The sequence below is a fragment of the Lycium ferocissimum genome, chromosome 4 (genome assembly GCF_029784015.1).
Source record: "Lycium ferocissimum isolate CSIRO_LF1 chromosome 4, AGI_CSIRO_Lferr_CH_V1, whole genome shotgun sequence".
Taxonomy (NCBI): Eukaryota; Viridiplantae; Streptophyta; class Magnoliopsida; order Solanales; family Solanaceae; genus Lycium; species Lycium ferocissimum.
In genome coordinates, this window is record NC_081345.1 from 46,577,469 (window position 1) to 46,599,543 (window position 22,075).

General features: G+C 35.1%; 1 protein-coding gene across 3 annotated transcripts; it reads left to right on the top strand.

Moving 5' to 3' along the window:
- Nucleotides 1-2,392: 2,392 nt before the first annotated feature.
- Nucleotides 2,393-19,700, top strand: LOC132053330 (serine/threonine-protein kinase EDR1). Of its 3 annotated transcripts, none has more exons than XM_059445306.1 (17): nt 2,393-2,527; nt 5,479-5,868; nt 7,299-7,487; nt 8,222-8,413; nt 8,606-8,862; nt 9,118-9,237; nt 9,422-9,511; nt 10,679-10,774; nt 13,432-13,518; nt 13,690-13,810; nt 16,381-16,597; nt 18,052-18,175; nt 18,262-18,281; nt 18,396-18,552; nt 18,662-18,950; nt 19,041-19,113; nt 19,270-19,700. In XM_059445306.1, the coding sequence occupies exons 2-17, from the start codon at nt 5,623-5,625 to the stop codon at nt 19,350-19,352; spliced, it is 2,361 nt and encodes a 786-aa protein (XP_059301289.1). In that variant the 5' UTR covers nt 2,393-2,527; nt 5,479-5,622; the 3' UTR covers nt 19,353-19,700. The 3 variants fall into 3 exon arrangements, with proteins under 3 accessions (XP_059301289.1, XP_059301291.1, XP_059301290.1); XM_059445308.1 differs by lacking the exon at nt 2,393-2,527 and adding an exon at nt 3,013-3,037; XM_059445307.1 differs by lacking the exon at nt 2,393-2,527 and adding an exon at nt 3,150-3,296.
- Nucleotides 19,701-22,075: the final 2,375 nt, after the last annotated feature.

Consider the following 22,075-nt stretch of genomic DNA (forward strand, 5'->3'; position numbering starts at 1 on the left):
TTGTACAGCTAGATTTCATATTTGTGTCCAAATTGCTACCCTATATCTCAAAAATCTCAATCACTCAACTATCTCAATGTCAAGATCTCAATAGTTGTGGTCCAACATTTAACCCCTTTCATATTCATTACCCTAGTTATTATCAATTCGTACTATAGTCACCTTTATGGAAACTTGCGTCAAATTGCATGTTACGAAAGGTTTTACTATGTGCCTCGTACAATTGACATTAGTTGTGTGAGCCTCTTTTTTATGAGTCAAAAAAGCGGACTCACATCTTACACTTTTGGATCCGCATATTTTAGGTCCACTTTGTTATCTCACAAAAAGGAGCCTCACACAACTAATGTCAGTTGTGTGGGACACATTAAAAATTTTCGCATGTTACAAACGTACGTAAGCGGAGATTTGAATACAAAAGTATTACTTTTTCTGTCTCAATTTATAGGACACAGTTGAAATATTGAGATTCAAACTTCTAAACTTTGATTATAAATTCAGACAGAGAAGTTTTAAGTTTTTTTTTTTTCAATAAAATTTATATATTTGGAAAGTATGTAAAACGTACTGCAAATCACAATAATTAACAACTTATAATATTTAAAAGACATAAATAAAAGAAAATTTCTTAAAAATATACAACTTTTAAAAATTACTACTTCACGTAGCCCAATATACAATATTATGCCTGGACTAAACATTATGCATAATGTTTCAACCTTGTATAAAAGTGTATCATTGTGTATAAAAGGCGTTTATACACAAATATAGACTAGAGCCTATTTGGATTGACTTATTTTAGGTGATTTTAAGCCAGAATACTTTTTAAGCACTTTGGTAGTGTTTGAGTAAAATAAAAAAGTACTTTTAAACACTTATTTTTTAAGCCAGAATAACAAAAATAAGTCAAAAGCCATAAGTTAGAATTCATTAAAATATGACTTTTGACGTATTTGTCATTATAAGCCCATCCAAACTGGCTCTAAACCGGGTAACAAGCTCAAAATATGACCTAAGTGGAGTAAATATTTTCTCCCATTAGACATAGAATGTAAAATTTCGCACCATTTTGCTTTTCTCACGGACCAATCATTCCCGGAAAAAAATTCGACTCTTCCTTAATATTTCTATTTTTTGTATTTATTACTTTTTTTTAATTTACAAATTTCTAAATTTTCCCAAGATATCTACTCCTAGTGCGCTCTCTCTCTCTAACGTTTGCCTTGAGCCTGTTTGGATTGGCTTATAAGTTCGCCTATGTCGTTTTCGTTTTTTTTGAGTATTTGATCACGCTAACTTAAAGCCATTTTCATAGAAATAAGCCCAAAAATTAATTGGGCCCGTTTAGCTTTATTAAAGAACATTATGTTTCAAAAAAACGAACTTATAAGCCAAAAAAATAAGTTGGATGAAAACAGGATTTATAAGCCAAAAAAAAAGTTGTTCTACCCTAACTTTTTTTTTTTTTTGACTTATGTTCGTTTTCATTATGTTCGTTTTTTTAAGCCCATCCAAACAAGCTCCTTGTTTGCTTCTCTCTCTTCCCGTCTTCTATCTTCTTCTCACTCCATTTTAGAATTCTGAAATCTTTATCGCTTTTGAGGCTTAATTTTCGATTATAAATCTTCAGAATATGTAAAGATTTCAGAATTGGGTATGTTTTAATACATAAATGATAATACTTCAGGTAGAAAAAAGAAACAACTTATAGTTAATGTGCGGAACTCACCAAAAAAGTGATAGTTTATGTTTGTTTTTTATCATTATCTTTCTTTAAAATGCATTTTGACTCATAAAATTTCAACCGTGCCACATAAATTGAGACTTAAGACCCGTTTGACCATGAGATTTTTTCACTTTTTTGCGAATTCTTTTCACAATATTTGAAAATTAGCGTTTGACCATGAAAATTCTAAATACAATTTGAAGTAAAATTTGAAATTTGAAAAACACCTAAAATCCTATTTCCACTTTTTTTAATCACGTTGAGGGGTCGTTTGGTTGAAAACAAGTTATCCCAGGATAACTATGCTATGATTAGTTATTTCACCCTCCCACAAAGATAAAATAACATTACAATCTCAAAATAACTAATTCCGAAATTAATTATACCACAATTTTATTCCAACCAAACGTGTAATAAATTGATCTTAAATATAATCTCAAAATTATTTATCATTACCCTCATACGTATTTTTTGCAAAAACTGTAGCTAAACACAGCTCCATCTTCTTCTCTAACTTCAAAATTTCAAATAAGGCCAAAAATATTTGATTTTCATAGCCAAAAGCCTACTTAGTATAACACCCTTTTTCTCTCTCTAGCGTTTGCCTCGTTTGCATATCTATCACTTTCTCTCTCTTCCCGTTTTCTATCTTCTTCTCACTCCATTTTACAATTCTGAAATCTTTTTCACTTTTGAATGCGTAATTTTCAAATCTAAATCTTCAAATTATTTAAAGATTTCAAATGCTATTACTGTATTATTAGCTTCAAATTTCACTTCATTAAGATCTATTGGTTACAGGTAAATTTTCCGATCACATTTTTGTAATTGTCTTTTACATCCTTCAATTTCATCGTAAATGTAAATATATATCCACGCATTTCTCATTTTTGCATATTCTAACTCGCTTTTTATTTAATTTTGTTTTTTTGCCTTTTCAAAATCGAATTGTGGTGCTAATTGTAGTGTTATATAGTTAATGTGTGGATTACAGCTGTATTTGTACTGAAATTTTTACTGTATTAGCTTTAGATTTCACTTCGTTAAGATCTGCAGGTAAATTTTCCGATTACACTTTTGTAATTGCCTTTTACGTCCTTCAATTTCATCGTAAATGTAAATATATATACACGCATTTCTCATTTCGGCATATTCTTACTCGTTTTTTATTTAATTTTGTTTTTTTGCCTTTTCAAAATCGAATTGTGGTGCTAATTGTAGTGTTATATAGTTAATGTGTGGATTACAACTGTATTTGTACTGAAATTTTTACTGTATTAGCTTTAGATTTCACTTCGTTAAGATCTGCAGGTAAAATTTCCGATTACACTTTTGTAATTGCCTTTTACGTCCTTCAATTTCATCGTAAATGTAAATATATATACACGCATTTCTCATTTTTGCATATTCTAACTCGCTTTTTATTTAATTTTGTTTTTTTGCCTTTTCAAAATCGAATTGTGGTGCTAATTGTAGTGTATATAGTTAATGTGTGGATTACAACTGTATTTGTACTGAAATTTACTGTATTAGCTTTAGATTTCACTTCATTAAGATCTGTTGGTTGTAGGTAAATACTCCAATCATACTATTGTAATTGCTTTTGCATCCTTCGATTTCATCGTAATATATATATGCACGCATTTCTGCATATTGTAACTAGTTTTATATTCAATTTTGCACTTTTTTGTTCCGAAAATCAGATTTGCGGTGCTACTGGTAGGGTATATAAGTTAATGGATATATATGCACGCATTTCTGCATATCATAGCTTGTCTGTTTTTCAATTTTATGCTCTCTTTGTTGTTTTTTAATTAAAAAAATGAAATTGCGGTGCTAAATGCTAATTGTAGTGTATATAGTAGTTAATGTCTGGATTACAGTTGTATTTCTGCTGAAATTTACTTCGTAAGATCTGCTGGTTGTAGCCTTGTAGGTAAACTCTGCGATCATACTTTTGTTAATCGCCTTTACATCCTTCGATTTCATCGTAAATGGAGTGCACGCAATTTCTGCATATTACAGCTTGTGTTCAATTTTATACTCTCTTTGTTTTGCTTAAAGAAATCAAATTGCATGAGAAAAATTGCAACTTATAGTACTTCTTGTATAATTTTCACACTTTTGTAATTGCCTTTACATCCTTTGATTTTATCATAAATGGAAATATATGCATGCATTTCCGCATATTATAACTCGTTTTTTATTCAATTTTATACTTTTCTTGTTCCGAAAACCATATTTTGGTGCTAATGGTAGTGTATATAGTTAATGTCTGGATTATAACTGTATTTGTGCTGAAATTTACTGTGCGCCAGTTCATGGAAAATGAATTGGTGATCAAAATCGATTTTATCATAAATGGATATATGTGCACGAGTTTCTGCATATTCTAACTTGTCTTTATTCAATTTTATACTCATTTTGTGTTTTTTCCCCTCAAAATCAAATTGTTGTGTTAATAGTAGTAGATAGTTAATGACTGGATTACAGCTGTATTTCTGCTGAAATTTACTGTGAGCATGTTAATGGAAAATAAATTGGTGATCAAACTTCGGTTTTATCATAAATGGATATACGTGCACGCGTTTCTGCATATTCTAACTTGTCTTGTCTTTTGTTCAATTTTGTCAATTTGTGGTGCTAAATGCTAATAGTAGTGTATATTTTTAATGTCTGGATTACAGCTGTATTTGTGCTGAAATTTACCGTGCATGGAAAATAAATGTGATCAAACTTCAATTTTGTCGTGAATGGATATATATGCACGCGTTTCTGCATATTCTAACTCGTCTTTTGTTCAATTTTGTCAGTTTGCGGTGCTAAATGCTAATAGTAGTGTATATAGTTAATGTCTGGATTACAGCTGTATTTGAGCTGAAATTTACTGTGCATGGAAAATAAATGTGATCAAACTTCAATTTTGTCGTGAATGGATATATGTGCACGCGTTTCTGCATATTCTAACTCGTCTTTTGTTCAATTTTGTACTCATGTTTTTTTAAAGATCAAATTGCGGTGTTAAATGCTAATAGTAGTGTATATAGTTAATGTCTGGATTACAACTGTATTTCTGCTGAAATTTACTGTGTGCCAGTCCGTGGAAAATGAATTGGTGATCAAATTGTCAGCTTGTGAGCAGCATTTCAGTTAGAACTTAGATGATCTTAAGTTTGGTGATGGAGAGAACTTTTGATTTAGGGAATTGATGTTCTTGCTGGGGTCCGAAAATTTCAAAAGCATTGTAGAAGTAATCTAATGATGATAAATCATTGAGTACTGTAGTAGTTTGGATGTGCCTACCGAGACACACGCTAGCCTGAGGGCGTAGTTGATTGTTTGAGCCGTGTTAATTTTGATGTGGTCATTTGTTTGGTTTGATGATTTGGATGCAATTGACATGTACACCATTGCCTACTGCAAAATGAGTATTCTGGGCACCTGGCCTTTTTATTCTTTTAAGGACTACTCCTCCTAAGTAATAGAGCGTCTTTTTAGTAATCTGATACTTGAAATAGTGATTTATTCTCTGCTTTTATTACGTTCCCTTATTTCTGTTTTATTTTCATTTTCCTATTTTCTATTTTTATTTTGGAGGGGAAGGGTGTGCCCAGGCTTCAGTGAGTTCTTCTGCAGCTTTCCTGACTACAGCCCTGCTTCTTTTGAGTGCATGCAATACCTTAAAAGGAATTATAGATAGTCTTTCGTTGAAGAAACACTTCAATTTGAGCTGACCAATTGTCACTTTGCAGGTCCATGGCATCAGCCTTGTGCAGATCAGAGGAGAAAAGCTTTTAATTCATGATATTTTGTCTTAAAACGGATGCGAAGTTTATAAGCTCCTTTATGGGGTAGAAGTGGTAAGAGATGGTATTGCAATTCAACTATCTGTGGACATGGAAGAGATACCGGATGAAGTTGGGCTTCTAGAGCATAGATACCCCAATACTGCATGGTGGCCTTCAGATTTTGCTGAAAAGTTTGGATCTGTTTCACTTGATGGGAAAGAAGAAATTATGAGGAATCGGGAACTAACTGAGAGAGAATATGATAGGTTATCCCCTCAGACTGCTTCCCAGATTTTCTGGAAAACTGGAACACTTTCCGAACCAATTCCAAATGGCTTCTATTCTGTTGTTCCTGTGAGTGCTGAAACTTATGACTTCTTTGTATTGTTGTTTGTATCATTTATTCATTCTTGTTGATTGAAAAAACTCTTTTTGCCCTCTAGGATCTGACCGAATTGAATATTAACCGCATACGACTGATGCACTTTTACATTTTAATAATAGATGCACTTCTGATATGAATTTGTAAAATCAAAAGTTTTATGCCATGAACGATAGGATGAGAGAAATAAACATTGCATTGGTAGATTGCTGAGTTGTGCTTCCATTGGTAGATTGCTGAGTTGTGCTTCCACATCTATATTATTTTATCCATTGAAAAAAGATAATTCATCTTAACCATTTTCCTATTTTAGTTTTAAAAGTCATTTGAAATATAGGAAATCTTCGACTTATCTACCTCATTTTTTCGGAGTAGCTGAAAGAGGTCCTTATATCAAGTACTTCATCTAGGTTGTCAATTATCTTTGAAGAAATCACACTGATAAAGGAAGCTTGAAGGGACATATAGAGCTTGCAGTCTGAAAAGTAATTAGAACAATATCATGCCATAGTCCTACTCTTTTAATCTTTTAAAAAGAAAATCCTACAATCTAAAATCTAAGTTTTTTTCTTGATAGTGAGATTCATCAATCCTACAATATAAAATCTGGGACAGGGATAATAGAAGGACAGGACACAGAAATTTCTCCACTGTTAAGGAAAAACAAATGATAAACTAGAAGTGATATCGTGAATATGACTCTTCCTTTTGTCATAAATATAATGTCATAAACTCTGCTGGGTTATATTTTTAATTCTTATAGGATGGATGTAGCTTCATTTTCTCTACTTTATGTTATTTTGAATGTTACATCTCCAGTGCAACTAATGTTGTTACTCTTTTTTCCCCTGATAAAAAATATTGTACCTTACTCTTAAGCGGCTATTAGCATATGTTTCCTCTTTTTGGGGAAGTTACTGTACTAGTGTACTGTTGACGTAACTGGTAAAGTTGCTGGATATGACCAGGAGGTCAGGGGTTCAAACAGTGGAAATAGACCCTTGTGGTCTGGCCCTTGAGCGGGAGCTTAGGGCACTGGGCTGCCCTTTTTTACTGTACTAGTGTACTGGCTAGTTGCATGAATGGAAAGTATTTGTCAACTTCACCATTTTAATTACTAATCTAGAGTATAAATTTCCGTATGATTACAGTCTTCTCAAGGTCCATCAATTTCCTCAATTGTAACTTGTTTGAATAATCTGACCCTTTATATTCTCAAGGAATATACCTGAAATCGACCTTTACATTTCTGTCAAGGACACATATCTCTGAGACTTATCTGTTCAGTGCCCTTTGTACTTTTTATATCTTCTAAAGTGGGTGCTGCTCCAAAATTATGATAGGAATTGCATGGCTAGAATTTTAATGTGTGCGCTCATTTGCTTCTCCTATTTTGGCTCAGGAGAAGAGGCTAAAGGAACGTTTTGAAGACATTCCTACGTTGGATGAGCTTGAGGGCTTAGGAGCAGATGTTATACTTGTGGATGCCAAGAAAGACAAGAAGCTCTCAATGCTAAAGCAACTGATTGTTGCACTGGTGAAAGGTTTGATCTCAAATCCTGCAGCAATGATTAAAAAGATAGCTGGATTGGTGGGTATTCATATATCTTTTCCCCCCTATATACATATTAACTTGTCCCTTCAGTCCATACTTGTTTGCCATAGTTTTCGATAAGTCACAATGGTACAAGGATGATATTTAGCCCGTACAGGAATAATAAAGATAAATTGAGATTAGACAGGATTATGGTGCCTAAAATGCAGTCAATTCAGATGTCCAATCTTAGTCTTTCAGTAGAATGACATAATAGAAGAAAAATGTAACCCATAAAATCAAAATAGGATGAATGAAATAGAGTTCTACGGAAGTACTATATAAATGTAATATAAACATACATAACAATGGGAAAAACAATTTGTGTAGAACAGTTGTGAGACCAACAATGTTATATGCGCGTCCAACTATTACTCTATATGTGAGGGTAATATAGCTCCAAAAATAATCTAAAAATAACATATTTTCTATATAACGAGATAAAACACATTTTAATTAATGGAAGGTTACATATGCTTAGCCAAATATCACAAGGACCAAGATCAGAATTCATCAATAACTCAGGGATCAAAAGTTCGATAATCCCTTTGATAAAATAAGAATCTAAAATGTATTCTTTAGTTTCTAATGGGGGGAAGCATAAGAAATCAAACTGAAATATTTTTGGTTTTAAAATGGTGGAGCATGTGATGTTTGTAGTGTTACACTTTGAACTTAAATCTATGGACATTTGTGATTTTTTCTGTTGCTTGTATGTCTTTCCTATACAGGTATCTGATGTTTATAAACGACCAAACTCGGAACTAAGTCATGCTAAAGCTGCACTTGAGGAAGCCTCTCACATTTCTGACAACCAAGGTGTCCAGATGTTAGGTCACATAAAGCATAGCTCATCCCGTCCTCGAGCAATATTATTCAAATTGCTTGCAGATACTGTAGGTCTTGAAAGCCGGCTAGTTGTGGTGAGCTTGAAAATTATTTTTGCTTGCACATTTCTGTCTATCTCTAAAATTAGGACAAAACATCGTCATGCTACTTGTTATTATGCACTGTTGCTACCATTTTTTTCGTTTCCGTATCTACTTATTTTTTTTAATAAGGTTTCCGTATCTACTTATATTTTACGTGTTATAATTTTATGTTTCCCAAATCAGGGTTTGCCTGCTGAAGGGGCGTCCGAATGTGCAGAATCTTATAAGCACTTGTCTATACTAGTTGTGCTAAATTCTGTGGAGCTACTTGTTGACCTTATGCGTTTTCCTGGTCAACTTATTCCACGAACAACCAAGGCTATTTTTTTAACCCACTTAGCTGCTGGGGAGAGTGATTCTGCAGAAAATGATTCCTGTGATTCGCCTCTGGAGCCTAACAGCCCCCTCTATGGGTTTTCAGAGAGAAATGATACTGATAGGTTAGAAGAAAAATAATTTTCATTTTTGATATATTCATTTCAATTAAGTTTCTATACTCTTCTTGTGTTGTGTGATGAGTATTTTCCATTTTAGTTTTTCTATTCTTCTTTTGAATAATTAAATCTTCTGTTGTGTGGCGAGAATCTTCGTAGACATATTATATCTCCCTTAGAAATTTCTTTTTCTTTGGTGGAGAAACATTTTTGCCTACTTCTTACATACTTTTTGTTTTAACTGATCTTCCATTTCGGCAGTTCTGAAAAAGATGAGATCCTCCAGTATCAGAGGAGATTTGAGGCATCTTCAAATGCTGCAGGATCTTCATTGAGGAGTATGATGTTGCGCTCTAACACTTCAATTGACAGAAAACTGAGGTATTATTTTGCTCGTACTGAGACCCATGATTTGACAGTTGAAAGACATTTAGAAGGACCATCTTTGTATGTATGATGTTCTGAAGGTCCATCTGTCAGATTACTTTTGAAAACTATCTGTCAGATTACTTTTGAAAACTAAGGTTTATTTTGCCTGTTTCTTATTAAATCATTTCTGTACCAGTTTGTCGCATAATGAACCTAGTACTGCTACAACAGTTTGGAGAAGAGGTCGCAGGAAAGTTATAACAGAACCGAGAACTGCAAGTTCAAGGTTTTCTCTTTTCATGGTCCAGACTCCTATTCTGATGTTTCCCTTGACATATTTAATATTGTTTTGCTTATAAGTTTTCAATCTTTTGGACTTCTGAATGCACTTATTCGAAGTCCTGCAATGTTAGGGTCTATTCATGCTTCCACATGTCTCAGAATGTCACATGAATTCGGGTATGAATATTAAAAATGGTTATGGAACAGACACATGTATATGTATTTAGTTTATAAGGTTTTCTGGTGAGATCACTCGTCAACGTCAATGGAACTCAATGTTACCAAACTTTGTTAACAACAACAACAACAACATACCCAGTGTAATCCCACAAGTGGGGTCTGGGGAAGGTAAGGTGTACGCAGACTTTACCCCTACCTTTATGGGGTAGGGAGGTGGTTTCTAATAGACCCTCGGCTCAAAAGAAAAGAAGAATTCAAAGCAGGGTCGCAAGAAAATAAGACGACAAAATAACCGGATACAAACCAAATGAACCAACAGATAGTCTTTTACTGTATACTAATAGATCCGTGGCCCAAGTCAGGACGATCCTGCTATGTTGTGATCCTTGGTGCTGTTGCTAAGTTTTGATTCTGAGTTTACAAAGCAGAATCTTATTTGGTGACACATTGTCTGGTGCTCTGGAATTATTCTGAAATTGAATGAGCATCCATGAAAGAATACGATTGTACCTTTACGTGAAAGTGCTAAGCTAAAAATTCTTACCCCCCTGATTGGTTTAAACGAAGACTCTGAGAAAGGAATTTCCAGGCTTTGTTTGGATAAATGATGGTTACAAGTACAATACCTTAAGTCACTACTTGGGTTCGAAATGCTCATGGTAGAGCTTACATTCGGGGTACCTCTTTAATGTCTAGTTTCTACTGTAACTTCATGCGTGAGATTTCGATATAACTTATTGATCCATAGAGGGAAATAAGTATCATGTATATAGTTTTCAGTGCTTGTAATGGTTCTTGTTTTCAATCCCTGACAATTACTAAGACAGGTGTTTTAACTTATGTAATGAATTAATTGGGACTTCAGATGTTTTAATCTGCATGTTAGCAAACATCAAAGTGACTCTTTTGTCCCCATTTACTTGAACTGAGCTGTTCAATATCTTAATGTGTAGTTGTGTTCTTTTTTCTCATTTTTCTTTATATCTTTCAGTCCTGAACATCCTTCATTTAGAGCGCATGGACGGTCCATGCTTAGTGGTGATAACAAAACCTTCAGAGATTATTCAGATGATGTTGCTACTACAAGGTATCTGATTTAGTCTTGTTTTCTGTTACATTTGATAGTATAACTGCTAATTATTTACATATGTTATTTTGGTTTTCCCATGATTTGGTCTATATCAGCTCTATTTCTCACTCATGTTTAGTGGCTCCCAGTTACACCCTTTGGTTCACTTAGGTTTAAAGTAATAAATGAGGAGATCTGCCGGTTAGAAAATACTCATAACATGCTTAAAATTTGCTCGGCTTAGAAAATTTGCTCTCTCTTGGAGAATGTGCCAGAATTTCCTCTCTCTCCCCTGTTCTTTCACCCCAAGCTCCGACAGAACACTTATCTGATAATTCTCCTATCTTTTTTTTTTTTTGAGAATGGTAATGTTAACTCAAAGATACAGTGGTACGAGCCTATAGAACAGACCCTATCTTTGCCTAGTTATGGATCATGGAATCACTTTTATCTCAAGCAGAAAGACCTTTGAATTAGTTAGCGTTAACGAGGAAGTTGAAAGATGGTTTAGTTTCACAGAACGCAGCAGGAGGTTTACTAGCAAGATTAAGATTGATATAAACGATCTTTGATGGGTTTGCAAAGAAATGCAGGAAATGCGGCTGGAAAGTACAAGCTTACATTTACAGAGTGATCAAGAATTTTAGTAGCCGTGGTCGGTTTGTAAGAGTAGAATCTGTCTTAGGGGATAATAAATCTGCAGTTACTATCCTAGAAGGCCGTTACAATAAAAGATGAGGGGACATAGCAAGGAATATACAAGGATATGTAGGGACACATATAGAACCAGGATTCCATCTCAACACAGACCAGTACCGGTCTTATATGGAAGCTGCAAGAATCTCACACGGCCACTGAATATCAGTACAACAGCAGGGCAGGGAGGAGGTACAAATCCACTGAAGGAGGAACAAGAACATTTCCTCAAGAAGTGCCTCATGGTCAGTTCACTGACCCATTCAATAAAAGCCCAAATGCAAAGGTAATCTAGACATGGTTCATAGGCAGGTGGCAAATTACGTCTGCTCTCAACTCTCAAGGTCACTCCTGTCAACCATAATTAGTTCCTATTCAAACTCCCATTATATTAGATGTGAACAGAATCATTGCTGGTGATTGGTTCCGGAGCAGCAGAAGATGAAAGCAAGAGTGGTGGTCTCCGGTGGCCGGATTGAGATGACAACAGCAAAATCCGAACACAAATGGGTGAAGGTTTTCAGAATTCCTATCCATGTGTGGTCCACAGTCAAATTCATGCATGGAGAGGGTGCTGGAACAGTACGTTGGACTGGTTGACAGCTATGTTGCTCGGTTTCTCCAAATATATTGTCACACCCATGTCGGATCCTTCAAAAATACACTTCTTTTTGAGGATCTGACATGCACCCATCAGGATATTTAAAGAGTCCGAGCAACATATGTTGACAGTAAAGGAATTGGATTCTGAAGGTGAAAGAATGTGATTAGGATAGAGGTATACTGGGGTTGGGTACTCTTTCTCCGGCGAGCCTGTAGGTAGAAGATTCGACGGAAAAGGTCACTGGAAAGTGTGGTATGCGCCGACTTGTGGGTCAGGTTCCGGCTAGATGGGCCAGCACGTAGGAGTTAACTGTTGGTCTCTCTGCAGTGGATTTTTCAGGGAAGGATTACTGGGAGCCTATGAACCCTTCTAGATGGAAGGTGAGACTTGAAGAGTCCTAATAAGAGGAGATCTAGCTCCGGCAGTGAAGAGATCCCTCCAGCAACACTGTAGCTTTTTCAGTGACTCAGAAATTTTCAGAGAGCAGGGATTTTGTCCCTGGCTCTGATATCACGAGGGAATTAAAGAGTACTTTACTGAAAAGCTTGATAATTCCCTCAAGCTTGATTGAAATTTTATAGCTATTACAATGTATACATTATGGCAAGTGTACAATTACAAAATAAACTCCTAATTATATCCCTAATCAAATCCCTAGTCAAATCATGTAATATCTTAACAGGAAAAGTTAATTTGTTAGATAGTCTGCAGCTAAATCAAATTAACAGGAAAAGTTAATTCGTTAGATAGTCTGCAGCTAAGTCAAGCCACTTCAATTCATATTGGGCTCACAATGAGTTGTAAGCTTTCAATATTTTCCCATCGATGCATGCCTTTTGTGGTCAAGATAGGTTGTTTAGTGCGTCTTAGGTGTCGATTAACCCAAAAATATTGCAACATGCTGTTAAGATTCAGGATTACATACTTTTAATAGAAAAGGAGAACAATACAAGGGTAAACAACATGAGTCAGTAGCTACTGTCAATCTGAAACAGCAGCTGCTGTTCCTGCAACGGGAATACCTTCTAGGTGATTAGAAGCTTAAACATGCTTCATACTTCAATTTATCTAACCCCTTTTTGCGGAGCATTTCAGAGTAAAATTAAAACCTGTGTTTGAAATGGAAAAACTATGTGCAGTTTATTCATCTTTGGTGTTTTCAAAAAAACTGCATTATCCTTCCGTATTTTGATGTGGATAGGTAATACCAAAACTGCTAGCTTGCATCTAAGTTAAAATACATGCAGGTTCTAAACTTCTATACTTTTAAAATGTACTCTGTTTTCTAGTACTAACTGAATTAACTTCTCAAGATTTTCAAATATAAAGAAAATTTGTGTCAAAAGTATTTGCTGAGTTTCCTATTGTTTGACAGGTCAGAAGGTGCATCAACATCAGAAACACGAAGAATACGAAGAAGAAGCATTAGTATAACTCCAGAAGTTGGTGATGATATCGTAAGGTCAATATTTCTACTATAATGGTCACAACACTGCTTACTACAACACTATATCGTACCTAGAAAGGATGCCTGAAGTTCTTTGCCATAACGTGGTGTTGACCTGAAGTTTGTTAAAAGACTTGTTATGTACCACTTGTACTTAATTTCATATTTGGGTCATAACCATACCAGGGCTGTTAGAGCAATGAATGAAGCACTTAAGCAGAACCGACTTTTGAAAGAACAAGGGGAAAACAGTTCAAATCATCATGCTTCAAACAACAGAGATGGTGCTTCAGATCTGAAAAGAGATGTATGTTACCTTTTCTCTCTGGTTTAAGGACCACTAGTAGTTTTGATATCTTTTGCTCTGGTAACAGTTCGGTTTTATTCGTGATCCCAATGACCGGCAAACTTATGTTTTCTCAGTTTCCCCTTTTTAGAACGTCATAGGAGTATGATTGAAGGGAAAATAAGCTTAACTTCGCTAACTTTCTTGACTTTGACTGTTACTTCTACTGAACTGTGGTTTTGCATAGACATGTTGTCCATTGAGGCCGGATCACTATTCTTCTATTCTAGCTAGATGAAATTTGGCGTGCTTATCTTTTGAAGTCATTTTTACTCTTCATTAGTAGGATAATTTATGTGTGATGCTTACCGTGATGGCATTGAGCACCCCACATTGTGTTTCCTTAACATTCATTATGCTTTTATTTTTGTTTTAATAGTCATTATGTTTTTGTTTTAACTGTTATTTTATCTTTTTCTCTTTAATTTTGTCAAGTCTATTTGAGAATGAGTTTCAATAGACGCATAGAGTGATGCTTTGCAATCAAACCGAAGAATTTTACAGTGTTAATTGTGTCCTTTATTCTGGTTGTGGATAAGGTACCAAGAAGCAAAGCGCTTTCGGGGCCTGCTTGGTGCAGGAGAATGGGAATCTGGTTTTCTCTTCTCACCTTTTCCCCCGTTTGACACACACCATTTTTAAGATTGCAATTTATTTATTCTTTTCCTCGATAATAGTATTCAATTTAACCATACAGGGAATAAGTCCATCACCTACTTTTCCTTTTGTCACTTGAAACTCTCAGTGAGAATATGGAATGCCATCGCCTACTTTTGTTTTTTTCTCTGATAAAGTTCCATATAACTAAAGTCTGCAGTGATCTAATTGTCCACCACACCAAGTGCATCATTAGTCATGTCATTTGATATGGTGATGCCCCTATCACTAGCAAATCAATCCAGCAGGTGAGTACCAGTTCGACCAAGATCATAGAAGGACTTGAAAGGCCACATATTCACAGGAGGACTTGGAAAAAAAAAAAAAACTCATTTTAGGGTACGTTTGGATGAAAAAAATGTTTTCCTAGAAAATAAGTGGATTTCTTACTTATTTTTTGGGGTTTGGCAAGTAAACAAAATATTGTCTCATGAGCATTCATATATAATTTAGTCAAAACTATGATAGTGAAGGTGGGGAGGGTTTCCCCAGGGGGGGGGGGGGGGGGTGCGGGTGAGGTAAGTAGGGTAGGGGATGCGGGGGTTTGAGTTGGCTGGGGTAGGGGGTGCGGGGGGTGGGCGTTGGCTGGGGTCGGGGAGGGGGCAGGAGGTGGGAGGGAGACAATCAACATGGAATGTCATTTATGAGACTTGTTTTCCCTGGTGGAACATTATGACCAGCCAAACATGGGAAAATTGAAAATTTCCTCCATAGCAAACACACCCCGAGTGTTCACTGTAGATAGGAGACTATCTCTTCTTAAGTCTAACATTAACTTGGATCTCAAACTTGTTCTAAGTTCATATATCAGCTTTGACGTTGATAAAGTTGATAATTTTTAACTGTATAGACTGAGAAACATGCATCATCCCTGCATGCATTTTTTGGACAATTTGGCTGGAGCATAACAGAAGATGGTTTGAAGGCTTAACTAATCCCTGCGCATAAAATTAGATACAGACCCTTGCATTTTTTGGCTTTTTGGTGTAACTTGACAGATATATATGATGCTAACTCTCTGCTTGAGTTCCTCAGATCCTAGATATTTGAAAAAGGTATGTTCTGAATTATTGCCTTGTACATAGTTTCACCTGTTTGGTGCCATCTCTGAAATAAAGTTGCTTTTATTTCTAAAGAAAAATAATAAAGTTGATCAAATTGTTGGAGGAAACAAGTTGCAACACTTCTAATCCAGTTTTATTTATTTACATACATGATACGTTTACTTACATAATCCAATGTTGTATTTTCTTTCTTTCTGCCTTACTTTTTTTGTGAGGGAACGTCTGGAACTTGAGGGAAGAGAATTGTTGCAAACGAGTTGGAGGAGATAAATATTTTTGCTTTGTTTTAAAATAGTTTCTCTCGGTTATTAATGCTGACTTTTTTTCCCCTTGTAACACTACCGAAGTTTGGATTTTAGTGGAAATTTCCTTTTAACTCTGATTCGTTGGGCCTCTAAGTTGTGGAAAATAAATGAAAAAGTATTATCTTTTCACTTTCAATTCAGGTTTAAATCTAGAGGTCGTCACATTCCCATCCAAAATTAGTCTAGAACACGAAACTCATCATTTCAATTTGTGAAAGTTAAGATCTTGTTTGAATCTATAATTGCCTTCTCTAGATTGCTGGATATGTACCAGGTGTATATGCTGAATTCGTTGGCGATACTACGGAAAGTCTGATTGTCAACTAATACTTCTATCTTCACCTCACAGATTTTAGCCTAACAGTAGTTTGATGGTTTTTAATCTCTACTGGTTTCAGTCATTGACTAACTAGAGTCCCTTCTTGGTCCCTGATTTTCACCATGATGAGCATGAAGAAATGTCGGATCTGCGTTCTAACTTTTTTGCTTTTTTTCAAGGGAGCAGATGAGTTCACAGAAAGCAATGTCATTACCCTCATCTCCTCACGAGTTGAGGAGGCAGGTTCCAGAAAGAAGTGGGCCAGGCAGGATGAATGATGAATTGGTCTCAACTTGGAACAGGATACTGGAATCACATATGTATCAGGATAAGCCTCTTCTACCTTTCGAAGAATGGAATATAGACTTCTCAGAGTTGACTGTCGGCACGCGAGTTGGGATAGGTAAGCATTGTTCTTAAACATTTTTGTAGCAGTGCTGATGTATTTCACCTTCTTTCTTTTTTTGTTAAGTTCTTTGATTACATATTCCTTTAGTGCCACTCATAGGGCTGCAATGAGCAAGCCGAGATTGCTCCCTTTGCTTCTTGGTCTCATGCTTCGTAAACTAGAATGCTATTGCTGGTGGATCATGCTCTGCCAACTTTATGTAGGAGCAACCCCGGCTCATCCGTTTTGTCATCATAATTCATGAAATCCTTGGTTCTTTTGTGCTTTAATTATGACACTAAATAACGCTTGGATATATCTGTTTCCCTTCAGACCGTTGAGGAATCTACAGAGAGGGATGGATACCTGGATACAATATTCAAGTAAGACTAAGCAAATGATGGTTCATATGTGTTGTGTGATGGAGGGAGGGAGGGAGATCACGTCTAGACTACTATTTAACCTAGGAATACATTGAGTTTAGAACTTTGAAGAGCTGAAGACAAGAAAGTGAACCATATTGAAGATCAGGAACACAGTGACGGTTTCTATGGCCTGTTGTGTTTGGTTTTGCTACATTGATCAGAGATTCTCCAATATGGTTCTGCACCTCTTGATGCGAAAGACGAGCTTAGTACTGAACCTGAAATGTCTTTCATCATTTTTCTTTCTCCCCACTCTCATGTCAAAAGGACAACATTTTGTGGCCTCTATGGGGAAAAGAATACAAATATGTGCACATTGGAGTGAAGTAGGTTCAATTGATTCTGGCATACTAAAAGTGACCAGAAATGGAGATACGGTTATTTGTTTTCTTGAACGTCTTGTCTCTTTTCTTGTGACTATCAGCTCTAAGATCCTGTTTTCCATTAAAACGGTTCTTAAATTAGTCGTTTCTTCAAAACGGATATATAACAAACTGAATCTGGTGATTCCTACCCAAATCTTCCATCCCTAATACTATTCTTTGTTGTTCCATACATGAGCTTGTGTGATGGCTTAGTGCTAATGATCAGATGATCCCTATGGCATGGACAGCAAGAAATTGTTGGGGACAGGGATACCAAACTAAAAGCTATGAAACTTGGATGTGGATATTGCAGATTGAATGTACACCAGAGGTTGCGTCCTATCCAGTCCCCTTGTACTCGGGAGAGGTCCACTCACAGTGTATTAACACCCTTGCCAAATAAGGAATAAATTGTGTCATAGCATTGAAGTGGAAAAGATATACTAGATAGATGCTAGAAGGATCTGTATTGGACATGCAGGAAAGTTTTGTACATAATCTATTTAGGAAGTTGAGTCAGTTGTCTCTTGAAAGATCAAAGACCAGGTGTATTTTTTTCCATTTTGTTATTCACTTCATCTGAAACAAAGAAATGATTATGCAGTGACCTGTAGATCTGGTTCCACCACTCTACGTTGTGTTGGAATTTGAGGTCTAAACACTCTGGTTATATTTCTAGGGTTCTTTGGAGAAGTTTTCCGTGGCAAGTGGAATGGAACTGAGGTTGCTATTAAAGTTTTTCTGGAGCAAGATCTTACTGCTGAAAATATGGAGGATTTCTGCAACGAGATCTCTATCCTTAGGTGTTGTATCTTCTTTATGGATTCTGTTACTTTCAGCTTAATACTGTTCTAACTTGAAGTGTTCTTTTCTTGTCATTTTTCTCCAGCCGACTTCGGCATCCAAATGGTACATCTCTTTTCGTGTTTCTTTCTACGTGCTGGTTTTTCCTTCCAATTTTGCTTAGAAGTATGATATTTGTAAATTAGGCTAGTGTGATTTAACTAATGCCATTCCTCACAGTTATACTGTTCCTGGGTGCCTGTGCAAATCCTCCAAATTTATCAATGGTTACTGAATTCATGGAGATGGGATCTCTATATCATTTGATCCATTTAAGTGGTCAAAAGAAGAGGCTTAGCTGGCAGAAGAGGCTCAATATGCTTGGGGATATATGCAGGTTGGTTTATTAGAAGCTCTGATAAAAGTACAGCAGATATGTTATTCTTTATACTCTGACAGGATTTATGATATATTTGTGACTGATTCATTTTCTGTTGGAACTGAAGAGGGCTGATGTGCTTACACCGTATGAAGATTGTCCATCGTGATTTAAAAAGTGCAAACTGCCTTGTGAATAAGCGCTGGACTGCGAAAATTTGTGATTTTGGGCTCTCAAGAATAATGACAGAGGCATCTATGAGAGATTCGACGTCCGCTGGCACCCCTGAATGGATGGCTCCAGAACTCATTCGGAATGAACCTTTCACGGAAAAATGCGACATTTTTAGCTTTGGCGTGATAATGTGGGAGCTCTGTACCCTAAACCGACCATGGGAGGGTGTACCACCCGATCGGGTATGTTAATTTGACCTTGTAACTTGATACAGGTTAATTAGCTCTAGAAAATTGACATTGGTATTTCTACATATTGTGCCTTATTTTTAGGTAGTTTATGCTGTTGCCAATGAAGGATCAAGATTAGAGATACCTGAAGGACCCCTTGGCAGACTAATTGCAGGTAATTACAGCCGGATTTAAGTTATATACACTGTCATGTAAAGATTTTTACACCACGGGTGTAGCTTAATTTGTGATAATCTGTTAGTTACCATTTTACAGATTACCAATTAATGCTTATCATAGAGATTTACTTATAATTACCTTATTTTTGAAGATTGCTGGGCAGAGCCAAACGAAAGACCGAGTTGTGAGGAGATTCTTCCTCGACTTCTTGACTGCGAATACTCACTATGCTAAGTGAATTCACTTTTCCTTTGTATAGAGGAACGCATGGTAGAGGTGTTAAATGATGTGCGGCTCAAGTTTTCACTTTCATATGATTTTCCAGTTTTATAAAAAAAAATGTACGTTTTGCCTGCACTCAAAACATAGAAATATTCCTCTGTTTTTGTTGGGGTAATTTATTTACTAATTTCTGATATCAGCAAGCAATGATCAGAAGTCATGATCTCTTTTTGTCCAGTTTGTGCAAAATGTATAAATTAAAGGATGCACAAATGAATGTTGTAATAAAGAAACAGATATGTGAGAGTTCGGTCTTCAAATAGTGGAACAAGAAAGAAATTGAATTGAGTTTCGATAAAATTGGAGGGAATATACTTATTTACATCTGATGTTTATATCAGTTATAGTTGAATGATAATTGGGGTGAGAGTGTGTAGTATTAGTTAACTATTATTGTTAAAAATAACGAAAGTGCATGTAAAAAATGTCATGCATTCATTATGGGAAAATTGGGTATGGATAATTAATGGTCCAAATTAGAGCAGGTGAAAAATTACATTGTAAAAAGGGTCCGGACTCCAACGTGATCGCTAAATAGCAGAATCATAAATTTTCATATAAATTCTAGGCCATTAACATTTTGAGTTATGTCACATAAAATTATCAGCTTAGTGCTTTTACTTGGAGATATTTATGATAGCTTCAACAACAATAACATACCCAGTGAAATCTCATAATGTGGGGTTTTGAGTAGGATAGATTGTATGTAGACCTTACCAATCAAGGTAGAAGTTGTTTAGAAAGAGCGCAAGCCAAAGATAAAGCTTGACAGAAAAGGTTAGATACAGACAAGTGGATCAAAGCAGTATTAAAATGAAAATAATGAGAGCAAAAAAGCCATGATAGAGCAACTTGAAAAAAAAGAGTCAGTAGCTATCACAGATAAATAAGGTAAAAAACATGATATAGCATTATCAAAAAGGTAGTAACTACAGTTGATATATAAATGAATACACCGATCGCAGTACAAGAATATTTATGACAGCTTCCTCCGTTATAAAACGTCACGAATTTTTTTTTTTCCTGGAAAGAGTAACGTCATAATGTGGGATGACTTAATCCTACACAAATTAAAAGGCACATGATCAATTTTTCTTTTTTTTTTTGGACTTTTGTAAATAAAAGAGCCCACTTAGATACTGAGACATAGTGACTGTTAATTATTTAGTCGGTAAAAAACGACAAAACGAATAGTCCAAAAAACAATTTGTAGCAAACAACTTTTTGAAAAATAATTACATAATGCATTTATATAAGTGGTTTTTGGAGTGGGGGGACCTGATGAATGCGCAAAAAGAGTTTGGTGATCTAGGGTTCTATTTTTTTTTTTTTTGCCAGCTTCCATGATCTTATAATTTTTCAATTAGTTTTAGTTTTACATTATAGTCTCTATTTTAGCTAGTGATTTAGTGAATGTGTAGTCCAATTTTTTTTTTTTAATATACATAATATATTTTAGTGCGATCTGAGCGCGTTTTTCACTGATTAATGAAAGTGATGTGACTTAACTTATCTCAATATAATCATTATGTTCTATTTTCAGAGTGAATAGAAATGAGAGAAATCTAATTTTAGTGTCTCCCACATTATAGTCTCTACTTTAGCTAGTGATTTAGTGGGTGTGAAGGCCAATTTTTTTTTTTAATATACACAATATATTTTAGTGCGATCTGAGCGGGTTTTCACTGATTAATGAAAGTGATGTGACTTAACTTATCTCAATATAATCATTATATTCTATTTACAGAGTGAATAGAAATGAGAGAAATCCAATTAACTATTCTGGAACCTAGCTTGTAATAATACAATTTCGATTGTATTTTCTAGTCAGTTTTAATCTCTGATCTACATTATAGAGTTTATTCTAGCTAGTGATTTAGTTGATGTGAAATTCAAATCATTTTATCAATATTCATAATACATCTTAATGCATGTGAACGCAAGTTCACTGATTAATGAAGAGATGTGGCTTAACATTTAAATAATACCAATAATGATATCATTAATGTACTCTTTTATAGAACGCACAGAAAGGAGGGAATTACCCAACTTACTTTAACCTTGTGATAATTTAATGTAGTTTTGATATAAGTATTCACTTAGTGATTCAGTACTACTGTAAAGTCAAATCTTCTTTTTAATATACATAACATACTTTAGGATGGTTTGAGCGTGTTTCACTGATTAATGAAAAAACTTGACTTGACTTTGAAGGTAAACAATATTGATCTAATTATTGTACTATTTTTACAGAGCGAAAGCATCTATAATGTGGGAGAAATTAAATTTGTCTGGAGAATAAAATCTAGAGTCCTAGACTATATTAGTATGAGCTAGGTTCTAGAGTAGTGATATAGAGGGTGTGAATTCAAATCGTTTTTCAATATTCATTGTATTGTATTGACTATATAACTAACATATGGCATGTAGTACTCATTTTATTTATCGTCAAAGTTAAAGCTATTGAGATTCCTTATTTCAATTGCATCCTATCATATCAATGCAGTGCACTTCTAGCTGTAACTACAGCAAACTCACGTTCTGCAGTTGAAACTCTTTCATCAACATTATAATATATCTAAGTGATTTGAGCTTGTTTTGATGATTAAAGAAAGAGTTTTGACTTAAATTTTAAAGGTAAACAATATCAATATATATAATCATTATACTCTTTT

Bases quoted from the DNA above. Each gene is read 5' to 3' on its own strand.
- LOC132053330 (XM_059445306.1), top strand. From the start codon at position 5,623: ATGGAAGAGATACCGGATGAAGTTGGGCTTCTAGAGCATAGATACCCC. The intron at 5,869-7,298 runs GTGAGTGCTGAA...ATTTTGGCTCAG, and splicing joins GCTTCTATTCTGTTGTTCCT to GAGAAGAGGCTAAAGGAACG. The intron at 18,951-19,040 runs GTATGTTAATTT...CCTTATTTTTAG, and splicing joins AGGGTGTACCACCCGATCGG to GTAGTTTATGCTGTTGCCAA.